The sequence below is a fragment of the Diospyros lotus genome, chromosome 8 (assembly GCF_014633365.1).
Source record: "Diospyros lotus cultivar Yz01 chromosome 8, ASM1463336v1, whole genome shotgun sequence".
Classification (NCBI taxonomy): domain Eukaryota; kingdom Viridiplantae; phylum Streptophyta; class Magnoliopsida; order Ericales; family Ebenaceae; genus Diospyros; species Diospyros lotus.
Window position 1 is genome coordinate 38817766 of NC_068345.1, and position 27708 is coordinate 38845473.

Genomic DNA, 27708 nt, shown 5'->3' on the forward strand with positions numbered 1-27708 from the left:
AATTGCCCTTGCCCAATATATGTATGCTACAGCTGAAAATATTTATACATGTCTTTACATAATTTTTATGTTGAAAGTGCCGCTCTGGTTAGTATATTTCTTGTCATTTTATTATCATTAAAGAACTACAAATTTTATGTCGCTATAATGTAATTCAATTATGCATTTACCTAGCAAAAAAAAAAAAAAAATGTATTCAACCATATTTTTGTCAAATGATAAAAAAATTTGGATGGCATGTCCAAAGAGAAATCAAATTGTGCACATATTGTAGAATTGCAATCTCTTGAGGGTTCCAAAATATGCATTTCTTGTGGCATACTGACAAAGGTTACAATTCATATTGTCAAGCTCAAGTGATAAAAAAAAACATAAAAATAAAGCTCAGGGGAAAGCTTACATAGATTTATTCCTAAACAAAAAGCATTATAAACCATCACATATATGCCCATTGCTCTCCTCTGCAAAAACCATGAATTTTAATGACAACTAAATTCCATGGCAATTGGAACTAATCTTAAATATTAAATCCAAACCTTAAACTCTAAACCTTAAAGAACGAGACTAATCCCATCCGAGAATGGAGTGGAGGAAATAAACCATCACCAGAGAAAATGGGTACAAGAAAAATGCCAAGATACAAGTCCAGAGCGGATAGCTGGACCTGAAAAATGCAAGGAGACCAATTACTGCACAAACCACCAGAACAGCCACCACTTCACCTGAATAATTCCAACTCAAGCCCTTTATATATATAATGGCCAGAAGTGTGGATAAGCCTGTGATGTTGTTCATGGCCACTTCTCCATAAATCTGCACCAATCCAAAACAAACAGATACAGATTAAAGCATTTCAAGCTCTCATAGGCAGGTTGGAGCATTTTCAAAATGAATGAAGAAGTTCCAAGTTCCCAACGTTTTGTGAGGAGTCGCATCTATTAAGGAAAAGATAGGATGCAGACCTCAGAGAACGTCAAAGAAGCTGTTCTTAGGCTCTTTTGGCTTGCAGGAAATATGGACGATATCGCCAACTTGTATTTCAAGGCGAATGGAACTATCATGAAGGAGATGTAGAAAGTAGGCAGGCCTAGTGAACTTGACAAGTTCAGGATACTGTATATCAGTGGCTCTGCAAGAAAGCTCACTATTGCTACGCTCAAGATCACTTGCAGTACAGATTTGATGCAATCCCATGAGAGCAGTTTATGGATCATGCTTTCTTTCGATTCCAACTTGTACATGACTGATTCGATTTCTTTCCAGGCAACCTGCAATTTGAAAAGCAAACTCCATAAATGTTTTGAACTTGTTCTCCAAGAGATTCCATTGGGATTATGGATTTTGGATGCTTTTTACCTTGTCAAATTCATCGATAAACCTCTTGGTGTCTCTGCAGTCAACTACACGGGTGGCATGGGTAATCATTCCCGAGACCCCATCAACAAATTCTTGCTCGCTGATCATGTTGTCGCCATCTTTGTCAAAATTCCTCATCACTTCCTCCACCACCAGGTCATGATCCAGTTGTAGATTCCCAAATTTAATATGTTGGATCACTGCTTTCAACTCTGATCCTGATATCAGTTTGTTGTTGTTGGAGTCAAACTGCTGAAAAAGGCTGCAAAACCAATGGATCGATGCAGTTTGGAAGGATATTGAAAAGAAGAGGAGAAAAGAAGGGAAAACCAAGGAGACAGTGAGAAAAATTGTGAAGAGGAACCTTTTTATGCGATCTTCATTAGGCCTTCCATCACTGGAAAGAAGGCCTTCAGCTTCAAAAGCTTGGTTTTGGATGTGCTTCAGAATTCTCGACATAAGACACTCAATCTTTGCAAGTTCATTCCTTCTCTTCTCAATCCATGGCTGCACAACCTGAATTAATTTTCAAAAGACTTGTTTGAGTTGTTGGGGTAAAGGATTTCACATGGAAAATAGAATACTTGAATTTCTATAGGCTTCTCTTTCAATAAGGTGGATCCTATCCTGATTAGTAATCGAAACTTCTGCTGCAATATCAGCAGGATTTCACTTGCCTGCTGCAAGGATTTCCTCGATTTAGAGCTTCCATCTCCAGCCAAGTGTTTGGCTTCATCGATCCATCTTTTGACTCCTTCAATGAACTCATCCTCGGTTATGCTTCCATCTTTGTTCACATCGAATGCCTTCATTACTTCTGTTACTGCATACTCCTTCTCGACTTCCATTTTCCCCGACTTAATATCCCCTACTAGAGCCTCCAGTTCAGAAATTGATACAAAGTGGTCTCCATCTGTGTCGATTTTAGAGAAAAGGCTGCAAAATAAGTTTGATCACTTATCTGTTTTGTTTCTTTCCTCTGCAGCTATATTTCTTCTGATTCATTACAGGAAAGAGAACACCTCAGATCGAACATTTTTATTCACAAACATCAAGAGCTAACCTTTTGATGACAGGAATATTAGGCGTCCCTTCACGTGTGACTAGCTTTCCATGCGCTTGCCTTTGCACATGCTGCAGAAACCCTGCCAGCAAATTCTCATATTTGGCATACTCTAGACTCCTTTCCTGAATCCATGGATCAAAAATCTGCAAATATTCATCAAGTACTATGCCATCAAACTATAATCTTCCAGATTTACATTGCAATGGTACAATCAATAGATTATAAGTACCTGATAGATCAAGTATGCCACTAGTGCTGATACTGATACTATCAATGCTACCAAAATAATCACTCGTTTTCCAGAGGAAGTGCTGAAGATCCCGGATAGTTGCACTATGATAAAAGGAATCAAGGAAAGAAGCATGATCCCTGCTGTATAACTAGTCTTCTTGTCAGTTGTAATACCAGTATCTGAGAGGATGAGAAATTAAGACTCAGTCCTATTTCATATGTACCCAGCTTATAAAATCAACTAAATTATCAAATGAAATTCGCAAATTGACTGGGAGTGAAAGCAACAGACCAGTTAAGAATGAGAGTCTGTCTTTCACTGGCGTAGGCTTTGAAGCTGAGGATCCTGAATCTCGGGGAGTTGTTGAATTATCCGCAATGAAGCCTTTCGTGCCAAAGATTATGCAAATTCCCCACTGCAATGTGAGAAAAAACACCGTGGATCCAGTGTACATTCCCACCGCAACTGCAACTTTTGACTCAGCTTCCTCGCTGTCTTCACCAATTGTAGATACTGCAATGGTTCATTGAAACGTAAAAGGAAAAAAACTGATCAGATGAACTTTCACTCCATCCATCATAGACTGTTAATATCTACACAATAAAGGGTTATCAACAAAATCCTTATTAATGTGACAAAATGAACCAGAATCTAAAGTGGGTAGAGAGTGAAATAACTCGATTCCATGAACAGAGCAGAAGAACTTACTTATAGTAACCACGAGTTCAGGCATAACCATCAGAATCTCGAAAACGTCCCCAAAGAAACCAGTGCCAATGATGTTGAATAGCTGCTTGCTACCCTTTGTTAAGAACTTTTCCCCAGTAGCCAACAAGTACTCGTAAACCGCTATCTGGAAGAGATAGCCACCAATGTTCTCTGCACAGGGGAGGAAGCCATAGTAGAGCTCACATCCCTCATTCCGGGAAGACAAAAACAGCCGATTCAAGCTGAGAAATGGAGATTGAAGGCCTGCAGCTTGGTTAACGCCATCAGAGACCAGTTCAGAAGAGTTGTCAAGTCTCAGAAACCGGCCCTGAGCTTTGCTAAGGAGGAGGAGGAGGAGGAGGAGAAACAATGCAGAGAACGCAGGAGTTGCCATGACTGGACTGTGTTTGAGAATGGCCTTAGCTTTGAGCAAGCCAGAGGTACAAGGAGGGATTACAAGGAAATTTGCTGACCACATGTTGAAACGCTCGTGATATTTGCGTTTTGGTTGTGTCCTTTTAGCTCTTGCAAACTAACAAAAGGGTGGAGATGGAAACATATGAAAGAGAAGGAAGTATCCACATCATTCATCTCGTGTATCTAGCTCATAACACCACATATTTCTAGTACTCCGCGACATGAAACATAAACATTATGGTTATTTTTGTATACAATCTTACTCTTCATTCTCGAGAATAACATTACTTGCACATCTTTGTCGATATTTCATTAATCAATTACTAATATACTTATCGTTGAATCATTCATTCGAGTGAGAGGTGTATTGGTAATTCATTCAAGTATCAACATTATATTGGTAATTGATAAATAAAATATCAACCAAAATGTACAAATTGCCTTACTCTCGTTCGAAGAGAAACTACTTTTTTAGGTAATATTTGTTAAAATGAGTAAGATAAAATTATATCAAAATAAATTTATAATGCTTTTCGGATCAAAATATAAAATGATTGAGATGAGAATAAGAAACATTTTAAGATTTTTATTAAACTTTTTGGAATGCACTGAAGGATATATGCGTCATTTTTTCTTATCTATAAAGTTCAAGATTTGTTTATTTTTAAATGGATGGAAAATAAGTATATCTGAAAAATGAAAAATAAGAAGTCACCTAACTTATTTATTTTCTAAGAGTTGCAAGAAAAGTTTAACAAACACATTGAAAAAATAATAAAAGTTTTAATATTTTTTATATTTTATATTTTTTTTATCTATATTTTGATTAACAAACACTATCTTTATCTTAATGTAAGTCATATCTTTTTATATTTTATAAACAACTTTTACTATTGTAAAAAAGGAAAACAATTAATATTACTCTAAAAATATAAAATGCGAAAATTGTTTTATAAGGATTTCCTTTTAGCACAAATAATTAAATATTATTTGCCCTATCTTGGGGAGAAATTGAAGTTATTTTTCTCCATTTGTCTTAATTACTGTTTCATCATTCTCTTGCCTCATGACACTCTTCGCACTTCTTTGTTTCCCATGCCATAGAGAGGGACGTGGTGAGATATATATACTTCCTTTATGTGGAGGGAAAGAGAAGATTTCCTGCAAAATATCATATTATCGATATAGATGATGTGTGTGTTCCAACTTCGAAATTTTAAATAATTAATTAATATAAACAAATTAGTGTTGTAATTTGAATTGTGGGTATGTAATAAACATAAATAATTGCTCCAACACATGACCATAGTTATTTGAAATTTTAAGTTCATTTAGTTGCTGTAAATATAAATTATAATATTGTGTTAATCAATAAATATGTCAGTATTAAGTATAAGGGTGACTGATCATACAATGTTACTTACGTAACAATGAAGGGTTTATGTTAAAACATAGCTAATAAGATTAACCCTTTCATTTCTCATGTATATTTATCTATCAATCAATGAAGGGTTTATGTTAAATTTTAACTTATTTTGTATCAACCGTAAGAGATGACTGTTTATATTCTTAAAGCGTTACATAATAATATCTATTGAATGTTGTTGGCATTACCAATTAAACCTTTCCAGTCTCAATCATAATTGTTTAGCAACAGAAAAATACATAAACAATCAAACAAAGGGATGGTGGTTGGTGGATGGTTTGGTTGTCACATGGGAACTTGGAATGAATTAAGGAAACGAAGCCGTGGGCTCTGCAGTTATCCAAAAGTACCAACAAATCACTGTTACTTAATTGCCTTTCTTTACACCACGTGGATCCCAGCGCAACCCGTGTAATTTTCTCACTTTAAATTGTTAAATTGTATTCCTCAGCTGAATTGCCAATATACCCCTAAAACCAAGGCCCATTTTAACAATTTTTAAATTTTATTACACCCAAGTTCATTAATAAAAAAGAATTGTTATTTAAATATTTAAATTTAATATTTTAATTGATATTTTATATATTTATGTTAATATATTACAAAATAATAATTTTTTGGGGTTAAATTTTATTATTTTAAGCCAGTTTGATACTGTTTTCAATTTAATATTGTTAATCAATGCCTTGTACTTTTGTCATTCACAAATCTACATTATTTCCATTCACCAATTGTAACAGTTGAAAGAATTTACGAAATATTAAATCAAATTCAAATAGTAAAATTCAAGAATTTTCCCCCGTCATTGGGCCTATAAAGTTTCTTAAAAGAAAACCCAGGCCCAATTAAATTATGCCAAAAAAAAAAAAAAACAAGAACAAACTCAGATGGATCTAAGGGGAGAAGAAGCTGCCAAGCTGGTTGGTTAACCTGAAGGCATACGCTGAATCTGTAAGTTAATCCAATTAGACAGACAAGCTCAAGGGAAGGGAAGGGAAGCGAAGCAAAGTTTAAGTAAAACGAGGGAATTTGCTACACAATACAATGAACAATAAACACAATCCAAGCTGTGGTAGTGTTGTTCTGAGTTAGTTAGAAACCTTGTAAAATTTGTTTTGGTAGAGTGGGCTCCAGCCAATGCTACCTGTAGCCCCTTCCTCTGCCGCGTCCACCCGAGTCTCCACCTCTACCTCTACCACTTCTACCTCCATATGATAGACCTTGGAAGGCCCTGTTAACTAGCTGGTTCTTCAAACCATCAGCTCCGCGGCCTCTTTTTGACGCATTGTTGCTTGGACCATCCACAGGTCGTTTCCCTCTGCAGAAAAACAAACGACCACAACGAACAACACTGATTAACAAAGAAAGATGAGCCAAGAATCAAAATACAAAGAAGTAGATCCGTTTTCAATGAGTTATGGTTTAATTAGCTCCTGATCTTAGTAGTGGGAAAGCCTGGGGAAAAACCTAAAAAACAAAAGATTCCCAACGGCTTTACTTGAGAGAAAGGAGGAAGTTTTATGAAATTGTGGTTTTCGGCATACCCAGCAGCAGTAGTCGTTGAAGGTGCCAAGGGTTTCGTTGCATCTTTCCATGAAAGGTTGATTCTCTTGTCCCCCATGAAAGAAGGTGATTTTGAGTGCAAGGGCTGAAACATCAAAAATTATAGGAAAACAGATACTCAGTACACAAGTTTTGGACGCAGAAAGAAGAGTCAACCGGATCTCATTTTACAGACCTGTGTCATTGCCAAAATGTTGTTGCAGGTTCGCAATCCAGTGGTAGCATTCTGCCTTTGAGCTTTCTGCAGGTTATGCAGATTATGTTGCCAATTAAATTTAAGCTCAATAATGAACTAGGAAAACCTTCCCAAGCAAACTCACAATGCTCGCTTTTGCTTCATCGGATTCAGCAGCAGCCATTGCTTTGTTGTGGTCGGCCATACCCTGAGTTAATTTCTTTATGGTAGCTCTAGCTAGGTCTTCAACGCTACTTAACCTGTATCATCATCAACTAATTCATAATAACCCTCTCCCGCATTCACATAAAATCTAAAATTTAGAAAATGAATAGCTGCAATTGCAAGTGAAAAGCAGAAAATAAAGCGTATCAAATAAGCACACAAGGAATCAAGGAAGCTCACAACCACATTCCACATTAAATAATAGGACAATGCAACTCAAGTTGTGGATAGTTGTTTGAAATTGGCTAGAAACATCATGTTTTGTACATATTCATCATAGTACAATAATGCTGAATGTACTCTTATGAGGGCTCACAACCCATCCCCACCAACTCTCACGCAATGGTGGAAGAAACAGTAACTGAGTAGATAAGAAACAGGACAGCTCTCCTTCTGCCAATTAATTAAGGAAACCCAATACCGAGGTCAAGGTGGTTCTGGGGTGGTTCTGCTTTACATGAAAATATACTAAATTTCTCAGCCCTCATTCCCATTTCTGTCAAATAAGCCAAACAGAGTACAGCAAATTTTCAAAAAATTATGACCTAACCATCAAGCACCTATGACCTAACATTTGCAATCATATGAGAATCTTGAACCATGCAGACTTCAGAGATCATGAGGCCTGCCAATTTTTTTGTTTTTTTGACAAGTATGAAGACTGCTGATATATGAATCTTCATTGGTGTCACTTATATCATGAGACTTAGGCACAACTTAGACACACTGCATTTTTGAGATGTTGCAACAAGTTAATTCCAAAGCAAATGTAACTCAAGATGGGGCCCCAACTGTCTGTGTCAATGTCATTTTGATAAAGCCAGTAGCCTACACATGCATCAAATAATTCCAAGGCACAAAATATTTATCAAGGACTAAAGAGCATCTGCAGCGCACAAGGCTCCCCAATTTGTGAGGGTTGTAATTGTATGCAGCCTTACCCTTGGGTTACAAATAGGTTGTTTTCACATCTCAAACCTATGACCAATCATGAAGTAGCAATCTTACCATTAACATCTGTTGAAAAGGACTAAACTAAAAGTTTTCCCAGTTCTCATTTCTTGTTCCCTACACTTGCAATCAATCAAAAACTATTCACATGCATGAGTCAACCAAAATTCACCACAAAACCAACATTTACAAACATGATCAAGATAAAGAAATGATATAAATAGATCACCTCTCATTGAAATCTTTGTAATACTCCGAGAAGTCCTCCCCAAGCCTATCTGATGGTTGGCCAGTTACTATCTTGTAACCACACAAACTATTAGTGGCATTTGGAGCCTGTATCATGTTTGTAGAGCAATCAAGAATTGAACAGCAAATATATGAATGAAATAATTGGGGAGGGGGATTTTACAGTTTTTCAACCTTGTGAGCTAAATGGTGAAATGTGTACAACAAGCACTCCACATAAGTGAAGTTTGTCTCTTCAGATTTTCTCCGGGGCATGTACTTCTGAGAAGGAGAAAAAATCAAGCAGCCAAAGAGAAAACTAAAACATAAAATCTGTAAAAGAAAATTCCTCATATTTCTTAATGACTTTGCATCTTTTGGGTGCATAAAACCACAAAAACAATCATCAGGTTAGCAGTAGTAATCATGAAGGAAAAAAAAATGAGTTTTAATGACCAACAATCTAGGAAATGATTCACATTTCTACAGAACTTGTAACACATGGAAATCATTTTTGCTTTCCTTTTTCTTTTACAAGTAATCCTTTTTTCCTAACGAGTAGTACAATAAATAATTTCATATCATACATATTATCCATGCTGTTAGTTCAAATAAAAAGTGTACCTTTAAGAGCTCAACAACAGAGGGAAGAATCTGACGTGAATCCTGCGGTGTCGTGTAAGGTGAACTTTCTGCAAGGTTCTTAAGCAAGTCTATTTTTCGTTCTTCAGGAAGCTGAGAGAGAGAGAGAGAGAGAGAGAGCAGTTAGTAGATATTGGGTCAAAGCACATGACCAACAATATAAAAAAATCTTATGACTCCAAAAAAGGAAGGAAGAGTAAGATGAGAAGAAAAAACATCAGAATTCAGAAGCATTTCAACCATTAAACAGAAACCAATTCACTTCATCAAGGACTTCAGATATAGAAATCTACTTTAACTTTTTGAAGAGGATGGCAAACAATTGAATTACATTGAGGATGGAAGGGGTAATATTACCTTATCAAAAATAGGTAAAATGTGCTTGTTTAAATAGTTGAGAAACTTGCTATTTGATGCACCCCGCTGTGTGGAAAACAGATTCAGGCCAACATAAAAAATCTACTCTACAACTGAATGCAATAGATGAAACCAATATTGGCACAGAGCATACCACAAAAAAAGGAAGAGCCATGAACAAGCATGATATCAATCTGTCAATGTGGTCCTCATCTGAAACCTGCATTTTAGAAGCCCAGTTTAATTTAAGACTCTGCTTTCCTTTTTCATAGACAATTAAAAAGCCATAAGAAGTTCAAAGGGGGAACAGTCTGGCGACTCTATTACAAGCTAGGCACCCAGTAGACTGGGGTAAAAACACATATAACCTGACTTTGAATGGGCTAATACTATTTTAGTTAGAGACATATATATTATATATTATTAAGCTAAAATGAGTTCATGCTTATCAAGTGAACATAAATTATCTACAGGAGAAGAAAATGGCAGAGTCAAGAAATGCTTAGTAAGGTAAACAGGTACTTGTTTCTCAGGAGAGCCTACAACATCACCAGGAGAATCTCACATCAAAAGAATTGGATCCAATACTAAACATGCATGCTGGAAGACTTTAGAGGAACACATGAATTGGCATTCAACAAAGGCAGAGATTAAGAAAATACACTGAAGAGTGAATGGAAATAAATAAACTCTCTTCTGCCAAAAATATTTGTTATTTGTGTATATGGCGGAGTTTCTACATGAATCAAATACACCATCTAAGGCCCTGTAGCTAAGACCCCTTAGGTAAGAGTAAAAATAATCAAATAAAAGATGAAGTCAACCCTCTATCTACCAATTCACTTAAGTTTTTAGATGAAATGATGGTTAACAATTCAATATGGTATTAAAGCATGCAAAAAGCCTTGAGTTCAAACCTTAAAACTGACCCAATATTAAAATAGTTGCACATGCTTGGACCAGTTACATAGCAATGTCTAGCCACACGTGAGTGAGTGTGTTGAGTAAAAGTAATCAATAAAAAATAAAGTTAACCCTTTATCACCAACTTAAGCTTTTAGATGAAATGAAGCATCTGTCTTTGCAGCTCTAAACAGAAAAGTTAGGAAATCAACAAATTCAATAAATAATTTGCTAAGTTAAAAAAGAAACTAAAATAAGAAAGAACTTACATTGAACTGTGCATCCAGATCAGCTTGAGCTTCAATAATTTCAATGAGTTCCTGCACACGCTCCACAGGAGCTTTCTCCCCAAATATGCTCAAACTTTTTAAGAAGTCCATAAACATTTTAAATTCAGCTCCTGTCACATCTTGCAAACTCTGCAATACAAATCAATCAAAATGTTTTGCCTGTTCTAGTAGAATATTGAAGCCATGACAAGAAAATTTTATTTTAAGCAATAACATCAATGGAAGAAAGCAAGAGAACAAAAATGTCAAGGATAAAAATATGCATACAACAAAAATACAGTAAAAGAAAATCATGATCTCACTCTTTTAATCAAGTCAGTAATATGCCTCTCCATTTGCTCTTGAGGTTTCAAAACTTCAGCTTTAAGAGGAAAAACCTGCACTTGAATAGGCTAGTCAATAATTTGAAAAGAAATGTGAAAATCAGCACGTAAATGAGTTGCTTTACCACCTTATCTCTAATAAAGCATAAAGTCCTCTCACGAAGATTTTCATCTGTGCTTGGTTCATCAACACTTTCAAGGTGCTTAAATAAGGCTGTCAAAGCAGCTACAAAAGGAAAAGAAATTATTGTGTTTCAACTTTCAAATAGGTAAAAAAAAAAAAAAAAACCATTAGTCAAAGTGAGCAGAATCACTAGGAAAGGGGGGGGGGGGGGGGGGGGGGGAACATAAATCTATAGAATGAAATTTCAAGGGGAAAGTTTCTTAACAATGGTTGACAATATTAAACAATTAACTAAATTTTTCTTTTTCTTTTTGGTGATAAGTAACCATACCACTGAATAGGCTCCAAAAGGGAGGCTGAAACTCTGTACACAGAGACAATAAAAAGAGGAACTCTTAAGTATGCACCTTTAATGTATTACTGTACCCCTAAAGTAATGTGAAGTTCATCTCCACCATGAATCTGAACCTCCATACCTCCCAAAGAAATACTGCTCTCCCTCCATATGCATCACATCAGGAATGGAAGAATAACTTCCCATGCCCGCCTCAAACTCCCCATTCACTCCAACACCTCAATAGATCACTGCCCACCTTACCACAAAATTCATGTCACCATTCATGATTCCCCAAGTTCATTGAGGAGGCAGCTCGAGAAGATTCAAGTGAATATCTTACAGTAGATGATATAGGGAAGGGATTTCAATATCATTTTCTTGACGGACTGAGTGATTGACTGGGTATTCCTATACCAAAGTAAGATTTGTTTAATCAGGTGACGCAGTGTGTAGCGCATGTGAAAAAACACACTAAAATAACTCTTGAAAGAATAAACTTCAATGGCTGAAACTTAGCTTTCAAGAAGACGCAAAAACAAAACTATTTTGCTAAGAAAACCCAAATATGTTGCAGAAATTTGTATTGAGAAAATTTGATTACAAACTCTAAATTCTAGGCATATTTATAGTATTTGGCTAATCCAAATCCATCTAATATTTGTATACAAAATCTAACTAGAATCCTAATAGAAATAAAATCTAAGTAAAAGTCAACTAGAATTCTAATAGAAATAAATCCTAAATAAAATTCAACTAGAATCCTAATAAAAATAAAACCTTAATCAAATATGAAGTAAAATCCTAAATCAAGTAGAAACATGAAAAAGAATCCTAAATCAAGTAAATTCTAAAACATATTGAAACAAGTAGAAAAAAAACTCTTCTTGCTTGATTAATTCTCACAAAGAGAAGAGCAGAAATATATACAAAATACATTCTTATCTTTTCTCCTATAAAGTAGGAGATGAGATAGAATATTCTATCTCCTAACTTATAGAGACTAATTTAAACTTTAAAATACAAGTTTACAATATTTAAACTACAAGACTAAAGCCTTATCCATCAATTAACAATCTTCAAATTTGAATTTCTCTTTCTCGTCCAACACATATGAAGTATTAAAATATTGTTATGGCGCTACTATTTCGGTGATACTGCTCCTGTTTGGTTGGATCGGTCTTGGGCCGGATCTTGATTGGTGACCGCATCATTCACCTCCACTTGAGAAAAAATTCAACCTCGAATTTTGATCCAGATAGGACAAATCCACGTTCGTCAAGTACAAAGAGAGATTAGCCACATTAAATGTTTAGAAATACCCATATGATTAGGCAAATCCACAACATAAGCATTATTATTGATTTTCTTTGTAATCTTGCAAGGACAATACTTTTTTGGCTTGAACTTGTTCTGCTTTCCAGCTAGAATCCATTCCTTCTTCAAGAATATCATGATTTTATCTCTAACTTCAAATACCTTGTGCTTCCTATGTTTGTCAGTTGCCGCCTTGTACTTTTTATTTGTGCAACTTTTGCTTAGTATTGTCTTGAACCACTTGAACTTTTCTGCTAAGGGAACATGGGCAAAAACATTCCTTCCCCTCTTAGCCCTATCTTCGTTGGCATGGGTCCAACCATCACCATGTTTGTTGCCCTCTGCCTCCATTGTATTATTATTGTTAGATTAAGGGCGTTGAATATTCCATCTTGAGCCCTTCTGTAATTTGGTAGATCTTATCATAGGTCATTCTCCTCTCATCAACTTTTTTGATTTTAACTCTTCAACAGCTTCCGAATTCATCCATAGATTTTTCTTGCTTGGAGAAGCATTCTTTTGCAACTGTTTTGAATAGAGGCTTATTGCATGACTACCAGCAGTCTCTCCATCACTTAAAATATTGATGCTTGAATCCTCCTTTGGTCTAAGCACTTGATCAGCTATAGCAGCAACTGCTACAGCGTTCTCGGAATCTAATTTCAGATTAATATCGAAAACAATTGCACTACCCGAGTTAACTAGTCTGGGAGATCTAACACCCCCACAAAGAGACCCTTGTGACCATCTTGTTTTTGCAATCGCAAAGGTGAATATATTCCTATTGCCTTCGATTCAACCATGCCAAAGCTTGAATAAACTGTAGAAGGATATGCTAATATGGCATCCATCTCCTTTACAATCGCAAGTCGATCAGAAGAAACACCACCATCATTGGATTGCGAAGCAATGCCTAAGCTCTCGAGACTGAAAAATACCCCAGTATGAGTTAACAACTTTGGAGTTTCTATCATGTTAACAGCATAAACCAGACCTGAGTGTGCAAACGTTGAGGTTGCTGGGACAACATAATGTTTGAGATCAAACTCCAAACTCACAAAAAAGCCATTCTTTAGTTTATACTCATCGTTTCCCCAATGGTTGTGTTGTTGCACATTTCTCCTAACCCCTCTACCACTAGGGTTGGTTATCATACAACCAAGATCATCCTTATCGTCGCTATCATCCATCATTGGTCTTCTAGGATTAATGAGAACAGGATTAATGGCTGGTCTTCCCGGTTTAACATAGCCGGCTTGATTCACGCCATTAGTCCAGTTTTGATTATCCTTAACTCGTTGTAAAACACCCAATTGGTTGCGGATTCACTCCAATTGCTGCTGCATTGTACGAGTTATTTCTCGTTGTTCTTCGATTGCTCTCCAAACCGCAGGCAGCCCCCGATCACAATCATGAGGCTTGTTGCTACCATTACCTTCAAGATTAGCCATTTGATTGGTTGATGAACCGCTCTCATACCACCTGACGCAGCATTTAGCTCGTGAGCAAAAAAACACACCAAAATAACCCTTAAAAGAATAAACTTCAATGGCCGAAACTTGACTTTCAAGAAGACGCAAAAATAAGGCTGTTTTGCTAAGAAAACCTAAATAGGTTGATAAAATTTGTATTGAGAAAACTTGATTACAAACTCTAGATCTTAGGCATATTTATAGTATTTGGCTAATCCAAATCCATCTAATATTTGTAAACAAAATCCAACTAGAGTTCTAATAGAAATAAATCCTAAGTAAAAGTCAACTAGAATCCTAATAGAAATAAATCCTAAAAAAAATTCGACTAGAATCCTAATAAAAATAAAACCCTAATCAAACATGAAGTAGAATCTTAAATCAAGTAGAAACATGAAATAAAATCCTAAATCAAGTAGAATTCTAAAACATATGAAGTATTAAAATATTGTTCTGGCGCTACTATTTCGGTGATACTGTTCCGATTTGTTCGGGTCGGTCTTCGGTCGGGTCGTGATTGGTGACCGCATCACCAAGTCTAGTTGCACAAGTGTTTGGGAAGGTTTGTCATTCAAAAAGAAAAAAAAATAGCACAAAGAGGAGGTGTTCATTCAAAAATATTGGGTAGAATCAGTGAATTGGTCCACCAAGTTAGTTCGATAAGCTTGTGGATGTGGGAGTTTTTTTAGGTACTACAGTTCCTGTGAATAGGCACGGCCTTCTGTATATTTGGCATGGCTATACACCTTTACAGGAGCTCTTACTCCTAGATGTTGTCAGATCCTCGATCTGATTAGGCACCTTCTCGTAATTGAGAGAAGGCTGAATAGGCGGGAAGGAGAAATAAGGAAGGGAAAAGAGAGAAAGAGAGAGATTAAGAGAGACAGAATTTGAGAGAGGAAAAGAAGGGTAAAGATCAATGTAGAATTCTTACTTGATCCCCATCCTCAGTAGCTTTCTTTATTTATAAGGGAGGCGGTTAGTACATCTTCTAGAACAACCAATTGGCTCGCCAAGTGGCCATGTGCCTAAGCTATGATTCTCTACATCCTTTATTCTATACATCTGAGTAACTAACCCAACTAACTGAAGGACTAATTACAATATTACCCCCATGGCTGTGACAACTCCCCCCTTCTTGAATTATTTCTTGTCCCCAAGAAATTAAAGGAGACTAGTAACCCAAGGAAACCGCTGTAGAAGATCGGGAAGGTACTCTCAAGTTGTATGGTCGGGATGCAAATGTGTCCACTGCACTAGAACTTGTGTGTGTGGCATAGAATCTTGGTAGGTCACCCATTTTTTCCGGTATGGCTTTAGGCTCTGCTTCGACAATGGAATCTTCCTGGAGTTCTGGCAGCTCCTAGATGACTCCTACTGTTGTGCCAATAGCCTTCTTTAAGAGAGAGACGTGGAAGACTGGGTGCAACCCCACGCCCTCTGGAAGAAGTAGCCGGTATGCCACTGGTCCGACCTTCTCAATAATCTTGAAGGGTCCATAGTATTTAGGACTGAGTTTAGAGATAGGCCCCTTGGCAAAAAGATGCTGTTGAAATCGTTTTACTTTCAGAAGAACCTCTCGCCTACCTCAAAATTGTGATCCGTGCAATGCCTATCCACCAGCTGTTTCATGCGATGCTGAGTTGAAGTAAGCTCTTGTTTAAGAACTTGCAAGGCCTCTTGTCTGGCCTGTAAGTATTGATCGGCGGTAGCTTCTGCAAGGCTGTAGTGCACGATAACCGAAATTATGGGAGGGGGATATCCGAATAGAGCTTCAAAGGGAGTTCTCTTGTGGGCCGTGTTGTAATTGGTGTTGTACCACCACTGGGCCAATGCGATCCATCTATTCCAACTCCGAGGTCGGGTGAAGCATAAGCACCTTAGGTATGTTTCGAGACACTGATTAACCTTTTCTGTTTGGCCGTCGGTCTCCAGATGGTAAGCTGATGACAACCGTAACCCAATGCCCAATCTGTGAAGTAGGGTTTTCCAAAATTGGCTAGTGAAAATCTTGTCTCTATCTGAGATGATGGCCCGAGGCACTTCGTGTAGCTTAAATACATGGTCCATTAGTTTCCGAGCTACCTCTGTAGCTGTAAAGGGGTGCGCTAATGCAATGAAGTGACCAAACTTGGTGACCCGATCAACCACCACCAATATAGTGTCAAAGCCTTCTGACTTGGGCAGCCCTTCGATAAAATCCATGGTTATCTGCTCCCACGAAGGTATCTCCAAAGGTTGGAGGAGGCCGGGGTAAGGCACCTGCTCGTGTTTACATCGTTGGCAAGTGGTACATCTTAGGACATGCTGAGTTACATCCTTCTTGAGTCCCAGCCAGTAGAAGAGTTGCTTCACTCGATGATAGGTTACATTTAGTCCTGAGTGACCCCCTATAGGAGAGTCATGTAGAGACTGAAGGATATTTTTCTTTAATTGCTCATCCTCCCTAATGACCACCTTGCCGTTGTATCTGAGCAATCCTTCCTTCAGTGTATACCTTGAGTCCTCCTGGGTTTGTACCGATAGTCGAACCAGTAATTCTTGGATCCAGTTAGTCTTTTTGTAGCTGGCGGTTATGCCTTGCACCCAGTCTGGTATCAAGGCTAAAATGGCATGGGCACTACCCTTCGCTTCTCTTTTGGACAAAGCATTTGCTACCAAATTTTCTCGTCCCTTCCTATATTTGATCAAATAATCAAATCCCAAGAGCTTTGAAATCCCTTTTTCTTTGTAGTTGATAGTGAGCCCTTTGTTGGGATAGGAATTTAAGACTCTCGTGGTCGGTCCGGATGGTGAAAGGCCGGCCTTCTAAGTAGTATCTCCACTTCTCCATTACCATTAGGACGGCTAGCAGCTCCTTGTCGTAAATGCTTAAGCCTACATGTATTGGAGCTAAAGCTTGACTCAGATAGGATATCGGCCTGCCCTCTTGGATTAGGACTGCCCCAACCCTTGAATCGCAGGCGTCCGTCTCCAATATAAATTCCTTGGAGAAGTCCTGTAGTGCTAAAATGGGTGCCTTGGTCATGGCCTCTTTAAGAGATGCAAAAGCATTGTCAGCATCAACTCCCCATTGGAAGCTGTTCTTCTTCAGCAAACTGGTGAGGGGTTTACTGATCAAGCCATACCCTTGTATGAACCTTCAATAGTAGCCTGTGAGCCTTAGGAATCCTCTCAACTCTTTGAGGGTCTTGGGTTTGAGCCATTGTGACATGGCTGCGATTTTTTGAGGGTTTGTACTGACCCCTTGCCCTGAAATGATATGGCCAAGATACTTCACTCTTGCTTCAGCAAAAGTACACTTGGACCTTTTCACATAGAGTTGATGGTGTTTGAGGATTTCGAAAGCCTTCCTTAGGTGGTTTAGGTGTTGATCAAGGTTGAAACTACATACTAAAATGTCATCAAAGAAAACTAATACAAATTTCCGAAGGTATGGAGCAAAGATATGGTTCATGAGGGCTTGAAATGTTGCATGGGCGTTTGTGAGGCCAAAGGGCATGACTAAGAACTTGTAATGTCCTTGGTGGGTACGGAAAGCTATTTTGTGGTAGTCTTTTGGGTTCATTCGGATTTGGTGGTATCCCGAAGTGAGGTCCAGTTTGGAAAAAACAGATGCTCCAGCTAGCTCGTCAAGGAGATCTTCGATGATGGGAATGGGGAATTTGTTTTTGACGGTGATGGAGTTAAGCTGCTGGTAATCTACACAAAACCTCCATGACCTGTCTTTTTTCTTTACTAATAAGACCGGAGATGCAAATGGACTTTGGCTGGGCTATATCAAGGATTTGGATAGCATTTCCTTGATTGGTTTTTCAATTTCGGCTTTCTGTACAGGGGAGTAACGGTAGGCTTGGAGATTTATAGGCGCACTGTTTGGTTTAAGGTGTATGGAGTGGTCAAGGAATTAGGGAGGAGGGAGTGTGGCAAATAATTCCTCAAACTCCATTAACAATGTGTGAATTGGGCCATTAGAGTGTACCTGATGGTTTGTCGAGGGTAAAGATTTGGCCCAGTGCTGCTTCCCACTGCCCAACCTACCTGGTGCAATTTCCTCCTCTTCACCAGCATCCATTTCTCGGGCATATAGGGAGTGTAACTGCCCTATGGTTGTTCCCCCCTGCTCCAACAGTCTTTGCAGTCTCTTTCCCGTCACTGCTTTGCATTCCCCTGTTCCTTGGCATCCCACTAGAATTATCTTATGGCCTTCCCTGTCAAAGGTGACTTCCAAGGTATTGAAATCAAAGACCAAGGGACTCACCGTTCGCATCCAATCCACCCCTAGGACCACATGACATCCCCCTAATCTTAGGATTCGTAGATCAGCAGAGAACTCATGCCCATTCATCACCCATCTGAACCCCACGCATTTTGATTGACTCACCATCTGGCTTCCGTTAGCTATCAAGACAGAGAGTGGAGCGGTCTCCTGTAAGGGGCATTGTAATGCAGTGGCTGTCTCCTCATCAAGGAAACTATGAGTGCTACCACTGTCAATGAGGACTACCAACGCCCTCTTCCCTACTAATCCCTTCACCTTAAGCACCTTACTCGAAGCCTGGCCTTGCAACGCATGCATAAACAATTCACCCCCTTCTTCATTCTCGTCGGGTTCTCCTTGTTCTTCCTCATCAGCTTCCTCCCGATCTTCTTCCCCCGGCCCTTCCATTGTCAACAACATCCTTTTACATTGGTGGCCCGCTCCATACTTTTCTCCGCATCTGAAGCAAAGTCCCAATTGCCTCTTCTATTCTATAGGTAGAGCCTTGGCGGGTAATTGGATCGGTGGATTTCTTCCTGATGTACCATTCCTAGGCCAGGATTGGTTGTTACTTCTATTCATCCCCGCGTAGGGGGTATCCTCCCTCCCTCCTTTAGCCGACAATCGATGCCTCTTGGCAAAGGTTTCTAGCGACAATTCGTGGAGTCTGGCATTCCGCGACTTGCCCCACTGATGTTGGATGAAGCATCTTGACCGTAAGTCGGATCAAGTCATCCAACCCGCTGATGAAGCTAGATACAAAATAATCCAAGGACGGGTGAGCTAGCGACAATAGTGATCGTAGCTCTTCAAATCGTACCTGGTATTCTTCCACCGTTCCCTTCTGTTTCAGCTTATTGAATTCTTCAATAACGTCCGTCCTAGTCTTCTCCCCAAACCAACTACAGAGCCCATTAACGAACTCTGGCCAACTCCACTCAGCCCTTTCCCGGCTCCAATTCTAGAACCATGCATCCGCTACATCATCCAAGTAAGCAGTTGCGGTGTTCACCTTCTCTCCCTCAACCACTCGATATTGGTAAAAAACTCTCTCACACCGTCGGATCCACCACCGCGGCCTATCCCTTTCAAATGGAGAGATCTCCATTCTTGGTCCTTGTAGCGTGAAGTGATTTCCACCTCCTCCACGGTTCAAATTGTGTTGATCAGTCTCAATTCCTTCTTCAGTCTCTCCATGACCGTTATACCTCCGTCTCTCCCTTGGCGTCATCAAGATTAGCACTGATGACGCTCTAGGAGGAAAATCTGTGGGTAAACTGGCGTGCGATTGTTGAGCAAAGAGGCTTAAGGCAGCACTCAATTGCTGATTAAGCTGTTGGCTAAGCCCCGCAATCTCCTCTCGTAGCCCCGTCACTGCTAGATCCACTGTCCGATCCAAATTAGTAGCATATTCCGATCGACTTCGATTAATCTCCTCCTGTGTGTTTCTGGTGCCCAACTCTAATAGATCCAGACGGTCCTCCACCTACTCCCGATACTGTCGCATTCCACCCTCCATAGCCTCCAACCTAGATTCCGTTTGTTTCGCCCTAGTGCCGTCAGCCATCCTTAGTGCTCACGTCATCGGCTCTAATACCAATTGTCAGATTCTCGATCTGATTAGGCACCTTCTCGTAATTGAGAGAAGGCTGAATAGGTGAGAAGGAGAAATAAGGGAGAGAGAAAGAGAGATTAAGACAGACAGAATTTGAGAGAAGAAAATGAGGGAAAAGATCAATGCAGAATTCTTACTTGATCCCCATCCTCGGTAGCTTTCTTTATTTATAAGGGAGGCGGTTAGTACATCTTCTAGAACAGCCAATTGGCCCGCCAAGTGGCCATGTGCCTAAGCTATGATTCTCTACATCCTTTATTCCATACATCCGAGTAACTAACCCAACTAACTGAAGGACTAATTACAATATTACCCCCATGGTTGTGACAGATGTTTTGGGATTGACATGGAAGAACAAGCTTCAGTGCCAGGGTATTTCTCCATCTCTACCTAATTTAAGTAGCAGCTGCAAGTGTGTGGAATGAAATGTTCAGAGGCCTCTGTCAAGATCATCAACAATGTTTTGGTTTAGAATGAGCTGTTGTTGCTTGGGAGGCAGCCAATGAAAACTTTCATATTTGTTAAGACTTTGCATCAAAGGCTATGCAACCATGTACGCCCAGTTTTGCCTTGATCACTGGGCTATTCTTGTCATTGATAATTTGAGGGATGTAAAGTTTTTGTAACTACCATACCCATATATTATAATGCCTTAATTCAATGCTGAAATGGATTCAACAGGACTTTCATGTTTGAAATTTGTATTGTTTTATACACCGCATATGCATACTACAGGACACGGCCACAGTAAATAAGCATTAACAGTGATGATGATACCCAGGTCCATTCTTCGTTCGTAAAATATACCAAGATACACTCAACTAACTTTTGAGGAAGAACTTAATCACCTTTCACATCCTGCCTTAACAAAGACAAAAGGGCTTTGTGCACTGCATCACGCTCCACATTTTCTTCTACAAGCAACAAGAGAACACAACAATTAAATGTGCACCACATTACAGCCCATCTCCTCAACAAAAAAGAACTTGAAAACGCTTGATTTACCAGCAGTAAGGAGTTGCACAAGAATGTCAATGATTTTAGACAGATGCTCTGGTGTATCCTTGCAGAAAAGAGGAAGTCCTCGAATTGCCTGGACACTAACCTGTAATTTGTGGATAAACTACAAAACTTCAAGGCCAGAACAAAGAGCCGGGTATCAACATCAACAGGACAACATTAGTGGAGTCACCTCTATGGCCTTGTAATGCAAGAATAAATAGACTTCAGACTCTTTTATTGATTACCCAAGACCAACAGTACACATAATGTATTTTTCATCACGTTCAAAAACATGAAAAGAAAAGAGATAGGAATTAGCAAAAAGAACAAAAAAAAAAGGAGAAAAGAGATAGGGCGGAAGGTAATTGACTACAAAACTACCATTTTTGGAATTTTATTTAGCCATCAAAATTTAGTAACACCAAAAAGGTGTGTATATACCAATTTCCCAAAATGACAAAAGCAAATAATTTTTTCCGCAAAAGTGTAAACCCTAACCCGGATTTGAACTAAAAACTCAAGTCCACTACGTTAACTAATTGAATTACCTAAAACAACTAGTCAAATTGCTTAAAGAATCAAATATATATAAGTGAACAATCCAGCCGAGTGAATCAACCCAAAATGGGAAATTCGTAAAGCCAGTGACTCACCCCAAGCTCCTCTGCCTCACACAAATCGAGGTGCGAGTCGATAGCCGACTCAGAGAGCTCGGGGAAGAACTTGAAGAACCTGGGAATGAGCTGAGCGGCCAACTGCCTTGCCTTGTCGTTCTCGCTCTTAGCCGCGTCAATGATACTCCGGTAGTCCTCGACATGCTGCCATAATCCGAACCCTCAATTTATGAAACATAATCCCACAAAAAAACACTCAAATACAAGCATCAAAACCTAGAAATTTCGAAGGAAAATTGCGAACCTGCGACTTGTCTTTGGCGCCGTTGAGGCGCTCGCCGAACTCGTAGAGCTGCTCGATGACTTTCGCCTCGTCGGATGGGTCAGCCATCGGCTATATTTGGAGCTTTAACGAAGGGAAGGATTTGAAACGTTGCTCGGTGTTTGAGCAATGCGTTTGCATTTATGCGACTGACAGTTTGCGCTTCAGATTTGCCTTTGGATTAATCGATATATTTGAAGAGAGAGATAGAAAGCCCTTCGCCTATTAATAAAGTCATTAACATTATTAATCAATGCCTTAGACAACAAATTATTATATAATTAATTGATTAACAAAATTGGGTTAATAATAGTAAATGAAATAATCAATTTTAAATCATTCTAATTTTTTTTCTTCCCTTTAAATTACATAGAATAATTATATTTTTTTCTACCCTGGTGGTGGTGGGTACCCTAGAAATGGTGAAAATTATTGCTTATAATTTACCCAAAAAAAGCCGCCAAACAAACATGAGGCGCTTATGGGAATCAAATATCTTTTTGGCACATGATGTTTGAATAACTTAATAATATTCTAAATTAACAGTTCATCTAGAATTATACATCCGCTATAATTTGGATAGAAAACAAAAGAAGAGAATCAGTCTTCACTAATATAATGGGCAGAAAGCAGAGGATGAAACTCCATACGGTGCTGCAGATTCTTCTTGAGTCGCTGTTAAGACCAAAATACTTTGTTTTTGGAGAAACTACAAGATGGGCATGTCCAATGCTCGCAAGACATCCTTGAACTCGAATTCCTGTGTCTCTCTGTTGAACCGTTCGACCAACTTGTACCTTACATCATTCAAGTAGAAGGATTGTGCAGTCTCCAGAAGCCATTTTGCCTCAGAGTCAGTAAGCTTGCTGGTGAACACAATGTCGCCTCGAATAAGCACCAAATCCTTGGTTTCAGCAAATTCTGTGTAATAAGAAACAGTGAGATAGGGTGCAGCTTGGGTTCCTCTAGCTTTGTAATCTTCAAGGCCAGTAAACAGCATGTGTGGCATCTGGGCTGCACAAATATGAACGGAAACTCAACTAATGAGAGTTCAGCAAAAGAAGAATAATGACAAGAGAGCATATAAATTGCTTGGTAAGGATTTAAAAGAAGACAGGGTCATGCATAGGCATGGTTAGAGAACTAAAATTCATGTAGGACCCCGCCTAATAGATTTAGGCTTGTGATGGTTATCATTGCTGCTGTTGTTGCTGAAAGGTTTTTTCTTTTAAAACAAGACACAGAAAAGCGAAGGAGCACAAATTTTCATTCTCTCTAGCATCAATTTGATTGCCAGAGCTTTATCTTAATTATATCTTTGTCACATGCTATTTAATATCTGAAACCCTAATCCACAACTGTTTCTGTGTAAACGAAATTTGCACAAGTCACAAGAAAAGAGCAAGATCAATCTTTCTGGCACTAGTTGCCCTATTCCTGACCTAATGGAAGTTTCAAACCTCAAGCAGACTTGTTGCAAGACAAACATTGGTGAAACATGTTTACTTGAGGCACTGCTAGATGATTGATTAACTTATTTTGGCCTCTTATGCAGGTATCTAAGTTGAGCTATTTTTCCAGTGCGGAGCATTTGTAAGGTACAAGATCAAATGGATTGGATCATCTCCAAACATGAAGGTTAGGGGTGAAATCATACCAAAAGAAGATGAATTGGTTTTCTAGTAAGGGATCTTGATCAATCCTTCAAAGAAAGATCTTTGGCTGGGGGGAAGCACATAAACCTATTTCCTCTCTAATTTACTTATTTTTAGCTTTTTTTTTCTTGAATGGCCAGGGGTGTCCTGACCTTCAGTAAGACAATGTCTGAAATAAATCTTAACCTTCAATAATCTAATTAATTAAAAAATAAAAGAAATATGGTCACTAATTGATATTGCATATGTATTGCATATGTAAGGGAGCAGGGGACTTGGTATACGGCCTTTCTTTTTCATTGCAGATTGCTTGGGCAATATGGAGCTTGTAGACCGTGTTTGCAGTGCATTGAAAGTTTTCCAGATAGGAGGTGGCAAAGCTATTTCATTAGCTGGATAGCTAAAGTTGAGTAGAAGAAATAGGAGTTCTAATGCTGTCTCTTTTGCCCCCTATTTGTAATGCTCGCAAAAGGGAAGCAACCGTAGATTTTGAGGTCTTGAAGCGTAAAGATTGACTCATTCAGATCATTTCCAAATTTTGTAAAATTAGAGATTTTTTTATTATTTTTATAAACAGAGTGCACTAACACCCTAGAGAGAGAGAGAGAGCATACTTCTGTAATGGCCTCCTTTTTTATACATGGTTGGCTAACCCCTTATCAGGGTCTTTCAAGTTCCCATATATATTTGATAAATGGTTCCAAGTCTCTAGAACATTACTGTATATACATTTTGTAGGTATGATTACAATAACAACAACAACATATACAGCCTTTATCCCACTATGTGGGGTCGGCTACATGAATTCTAGACTTCCATGTATTTATGTTTTTTGTCATATCCTCATTTAGATCCATATATTTCATATCAAATTTTAATGTCTCTCCCAAAGTCTTCTTAGGTCTACCTCTACCTCTTTTTGTGACTAATTGTTCTATTTCATCAACTCTCCTCACAGGAGCGTCTCTTAGTCTCCTTCTCACATGACCAAACCATCTTAGTCTAGTCTCTCTCATCTTCTCCTCGATTGGCACTACTCCTACCTTATTACGAATAACTTCATTTCTAATTTTATCATTTCTTGTACGTCTGCACATTCATCTTAACATCCTCATCTCCGCTACACTCGTCTTTTGCTCATGCTGGTATTTGACTGCCCAACATTCTGAGTCATACAGCAAGACTGGTCTTATAGCTGTCCTATAAAATTTTCCTTTCAATTTTAATGGGATTTTACCATCACATAACACCCCCGATGTATTTCTCCATTTTAGCCAACCTGCCTTAATTCTATGTGCGACATCCTCGTGGATTTCTCCATCTTTTGAATCACTGATCCCAAATATCGAAAATGGTCTTTTCTTTATAAGATTTGGTCTTCTAATTTTATTATAACATCATCCACTCTTGCATTTTTACTAAATTTGCATTCTATATATTCTGTTTTCTTTCTACTTAATTTAAATCCCTTAGATTCTAAATCCCTTAGGTATGATTACCCAAAAAAAAATCAAATTCTAGGGGGAATATCTATTTCATTCAGATTGTTAGGTTCAATAAAAAGAACTGTATTAGTAAACTGAAGGTTAGTACTTCAGCCAAAAAAAAAAAAACTTAAGCAAAAAAACTGAAAGTTAGTCCAGTGAAGGGGTTCTGAAGAGGCCAGGAAACAAGTGAACCCTGCTGTATGGTTAATAGAAGTGTCAAACAAGTTCCAAGCTCAGTCCAGATAATGGTTTCAAAAGAGGGCAGGGAAATTTGGTCTTATAGAGGATCTGATAGTAACAGAATATTTGAAAGAACCAGAGTTCTTGAAGGTTACCTTGAACAAACATTGTTGTATAACCACTTCCTTTCCACAAAGGAATGACAAAGTACCGGCTGCAAGAATATTACAAGTAGGAAAAATAAAAATCAGAAAAAGAAATTGGATAAAAAAGAAAGGCCATGTAATGGGATTACCAATGTACTGCCCTTTGTTCCAAGAGACGATACAATTTTGCTTTCATAGAAGTACCAATATGACCTCTACCAATGTGATACTGGTGCAAGAATACCAAAAGAATAAAATAAGTAAACGAATAAAAACAATCATGGCAAGATTAAATCCCTTCAGTCAAATTTGATGATTAACTACATAATAATCCTACTACTATAACCTTTTGATGCAGTTATGACAGGAAAATGAACCACATATGATTTATCCAATATGAAACCATATTCTACACAACAAATACATAAAAATGAAAAAACTTTGAGTTCAGCCTGCAAATATAAAGTCTGGATGAACAACCTGTAGTAAAAGAACCTAAGCCTAGGTAACCACGTCTAATTGTAGAGATGATATTATAACAACAAAGTTTACATAGCCAATTAAAATCTGAGATCAAGCATCACAACACCTAAAAATTTTAGCTGTACTTGAATGTATGTTCAGAGTAGAGATGAAAGGCAATGAATGAGTTTTCAACTAATTATTTCTGTTAACTTCTCTTCACAGTCCTTTCATTAAGGTTAAAGGAATGGCAATTTTCTCAACAAAAGTTATAGATACAATCAAAGGAGAAACTACAGAAAACAAAAATCCAGCAGCAAAATTCCTTCGGGGTAGTTTCACTGTTTTTTTTCTTTTTAATTCAAAGCTACAGATTTAAGAACAAAAATTTCCTCATTCTATTCAGTTAACAGCTTTTGGAAGTAATTGATTGAGTGAAGCTGACACCCCAATGTTGCTTCTCTTATTTCTCTTCACTGGATTTTCTTCTCTTCTTCTGTCTATTCTTCTTTTTCTTCTCTGATTCTCTTATTCTTATCTTGGAAACGACAGGGTCACAAAGTTCTATGACAGTTTCAATGACTATAAAGTAAGGTCTTTGTATATATACTCTCTTTAGGACTTCCACTGTATCTATGAGCAAAAATTAGCTATCTAAAATCCTGCACTAGAAAAACTCATTGTGCAGTTATAAGTAGACATTAATTGAACAGGTCAAGTCGTATGAAAGAAAATTACGAGCAAAGCTAGAAAAGATTACATCATCCCAAATGGTGGCAAGGTCCTCGGGTGATTGATTATTAGCCCTTTCAATGTCAATAATTGAATCCAATGGCTTAGGTTGCAGTGGAGTGAATCCAGTGGCAAACCTTGAGGTTCTACAGAAACCAAGGGAACCCCATTTCAAAAAATCACCAGGAATAGCTTGTTTTTGACATTTGATGACTTCTCCATGCAATGAAGACGTGATGAAATATTGTTTTTGCAGGAAAGAAGAACATGAAGCGTTGACAAATTTATTTCCCAAAGCGGATAACGCCCTCCGTGAAGTGCCTTTGGTTAATAAACCCTGCATCATATACAAGCTGCAAAGGAAGTACAATCTGAGCCTCCCAAATAAAAACCATTTCAAAGCAGATCAAAAGGCCATGTGGGTCCTAACCCTTTATACGACCCTTTTCAACTAGGAATTAAAGTACTTAAGTTTCTCTGAAGAATTTTATCAAATATCTTGAAGGCAATACGAAATCGTTACAATGTTCAAAGAAGATGGGAAGAAAAGAATAGTAACAACTCAAACCTATTCACTAAAGCCTATTTAGACTCTTAAGAACGTTAAATTGGTTCACTTGCTCAATAGGGAACAACATTCATATACTGTTAATATGGATATGCACTCATGGTCTAGCAAAAACAAATGCATATAAATTGTGCGTGTACTCTTCAACAAATAATGCTGAACTGACCTTCGACGTTGTAACGATGCAGCGAACAAATAAATGAGTCTGTTGAAGAGCAAGAGAAGATAAATGTAAAAATGGCAATGTTGATCGCCGAGAAGAGACGCCGGACGGCCGAGTGTCGAGACTGGGAGGGATAAAAGAAAGGGCGTCCGGGTCTTCAGGCTTTGGGAAGGATACGACGCCGTTGGCTGAACATTGGCAAGCGAGTGCTAAGGGTGTTCGTGGTCGGGTCGGGTTGGATCGGTCAACCAGTCACAAGACTCAGAATACCAAACTAATTATATAATTGAATTATTCAATCAAATAAATTTATCAGGTGGATTGAAATTGTAATTTTAATGTTTTTTAATAATAATATTATTATATAAGCAGTCAATCAGTTACAAGGTATC

At 38.2% G+C, this 27708-nt stretch overlaps 3 protein-coding genes across 3 annotated transcripts; all 3 read right to left on the bottom strand.

Moving 5' to 3' along the window:
- Positions 1 to 286: 286 nt before the first annotated feature.
- Positions 287 to 3865, bottom strand: LOC127807172 (sodium/calcium exchanger NCL2-like). The gene is made up of 9 exons (XM_052344831.1): positions 3363 to 3865; positions 2946 to 3167; positions 2652 to 2833; positions 2420 to 2565; positions 2034 to 2292; positions 1721 to 1872; positions 1357 to 1618; positions 963 to 1268; positions 287 to 813 (listed from the first exon to the last, which is right to left on the bottom strand). The coding sequence occupies exons 1-9, from the start codon at positions 3838 to 3840 to the stop codon at positions 565 to 567; spliced, it is 2256 nt and encodes a 751-aa protein (XP_052200791.1). The 5' UTR covers positions 3841 to 3865; the 3' UTR covers positions 287 to 564.
- Positions 3866 to 6099: 2234 nt separating this feature from the next.
- Positions 6100 to 22115, bottom strand: LOC127807972 (apoptosis inhibitor 5-like protein API5). Its single transcript, XM_052346242.1, has 16 exons — positions 21906 to 22115; positions 21641 to 21805; positions 20991 to 21090; positions 20834 to 20899; positions 10991 to 11088; positions 10842 to 10916; positions 10519 to 10668; positions 9501 to 9566; positions 9347 to 9412; positions 8972 to 9082; positions 8543 to 8629; positions 8349 to 8455; positions 7089 to 7203; positions 6944 to 7009; positions 6750 to 6853; positions 6100 to 6523 (listed from the first exon to the last, which is right to left on the bottom strand). Exons 1-16 carry the CDS (start codon positions 21990 to 21992, stop codon positions 6346 to 6348), a joined length of 1641 nt encoding a protein of 546 aa, XP_052202202.1. The 5' UTR covers positions 21993 to 22115; the 3' UTR covers positions 6100 to 6345.
- Positions 22116 to 22309: 194 nt separating this feature from the next.
- Positions 22310 to 27483, bottom strand: LOC127807973 (uncharacterized). Its single transcript, XM_052346243.1, has 5 exons — positions 27320 to 27483; positions 26614 to 26938; positions 25541 to 25620; positions 25401 to 25459; positions 22310 to 22937 (listed from the first exon to the last, which is right to left on the bottom strand). The coding sequence occupies exons 2-5, from the start codon at positions 26929 to 26931 to the stop codon at positions 22633 to 22635; spliced, it is 762 nt and encodes a 253-aa protein (XP_052202203.1). The 5' UTR covers positions 26932 to 26938; positions 27320 to 27483; the 3' UTR covers positions 22310 to 22632.
- Positions 27484 to 27708: the final 225 nt, after the last annotated feature.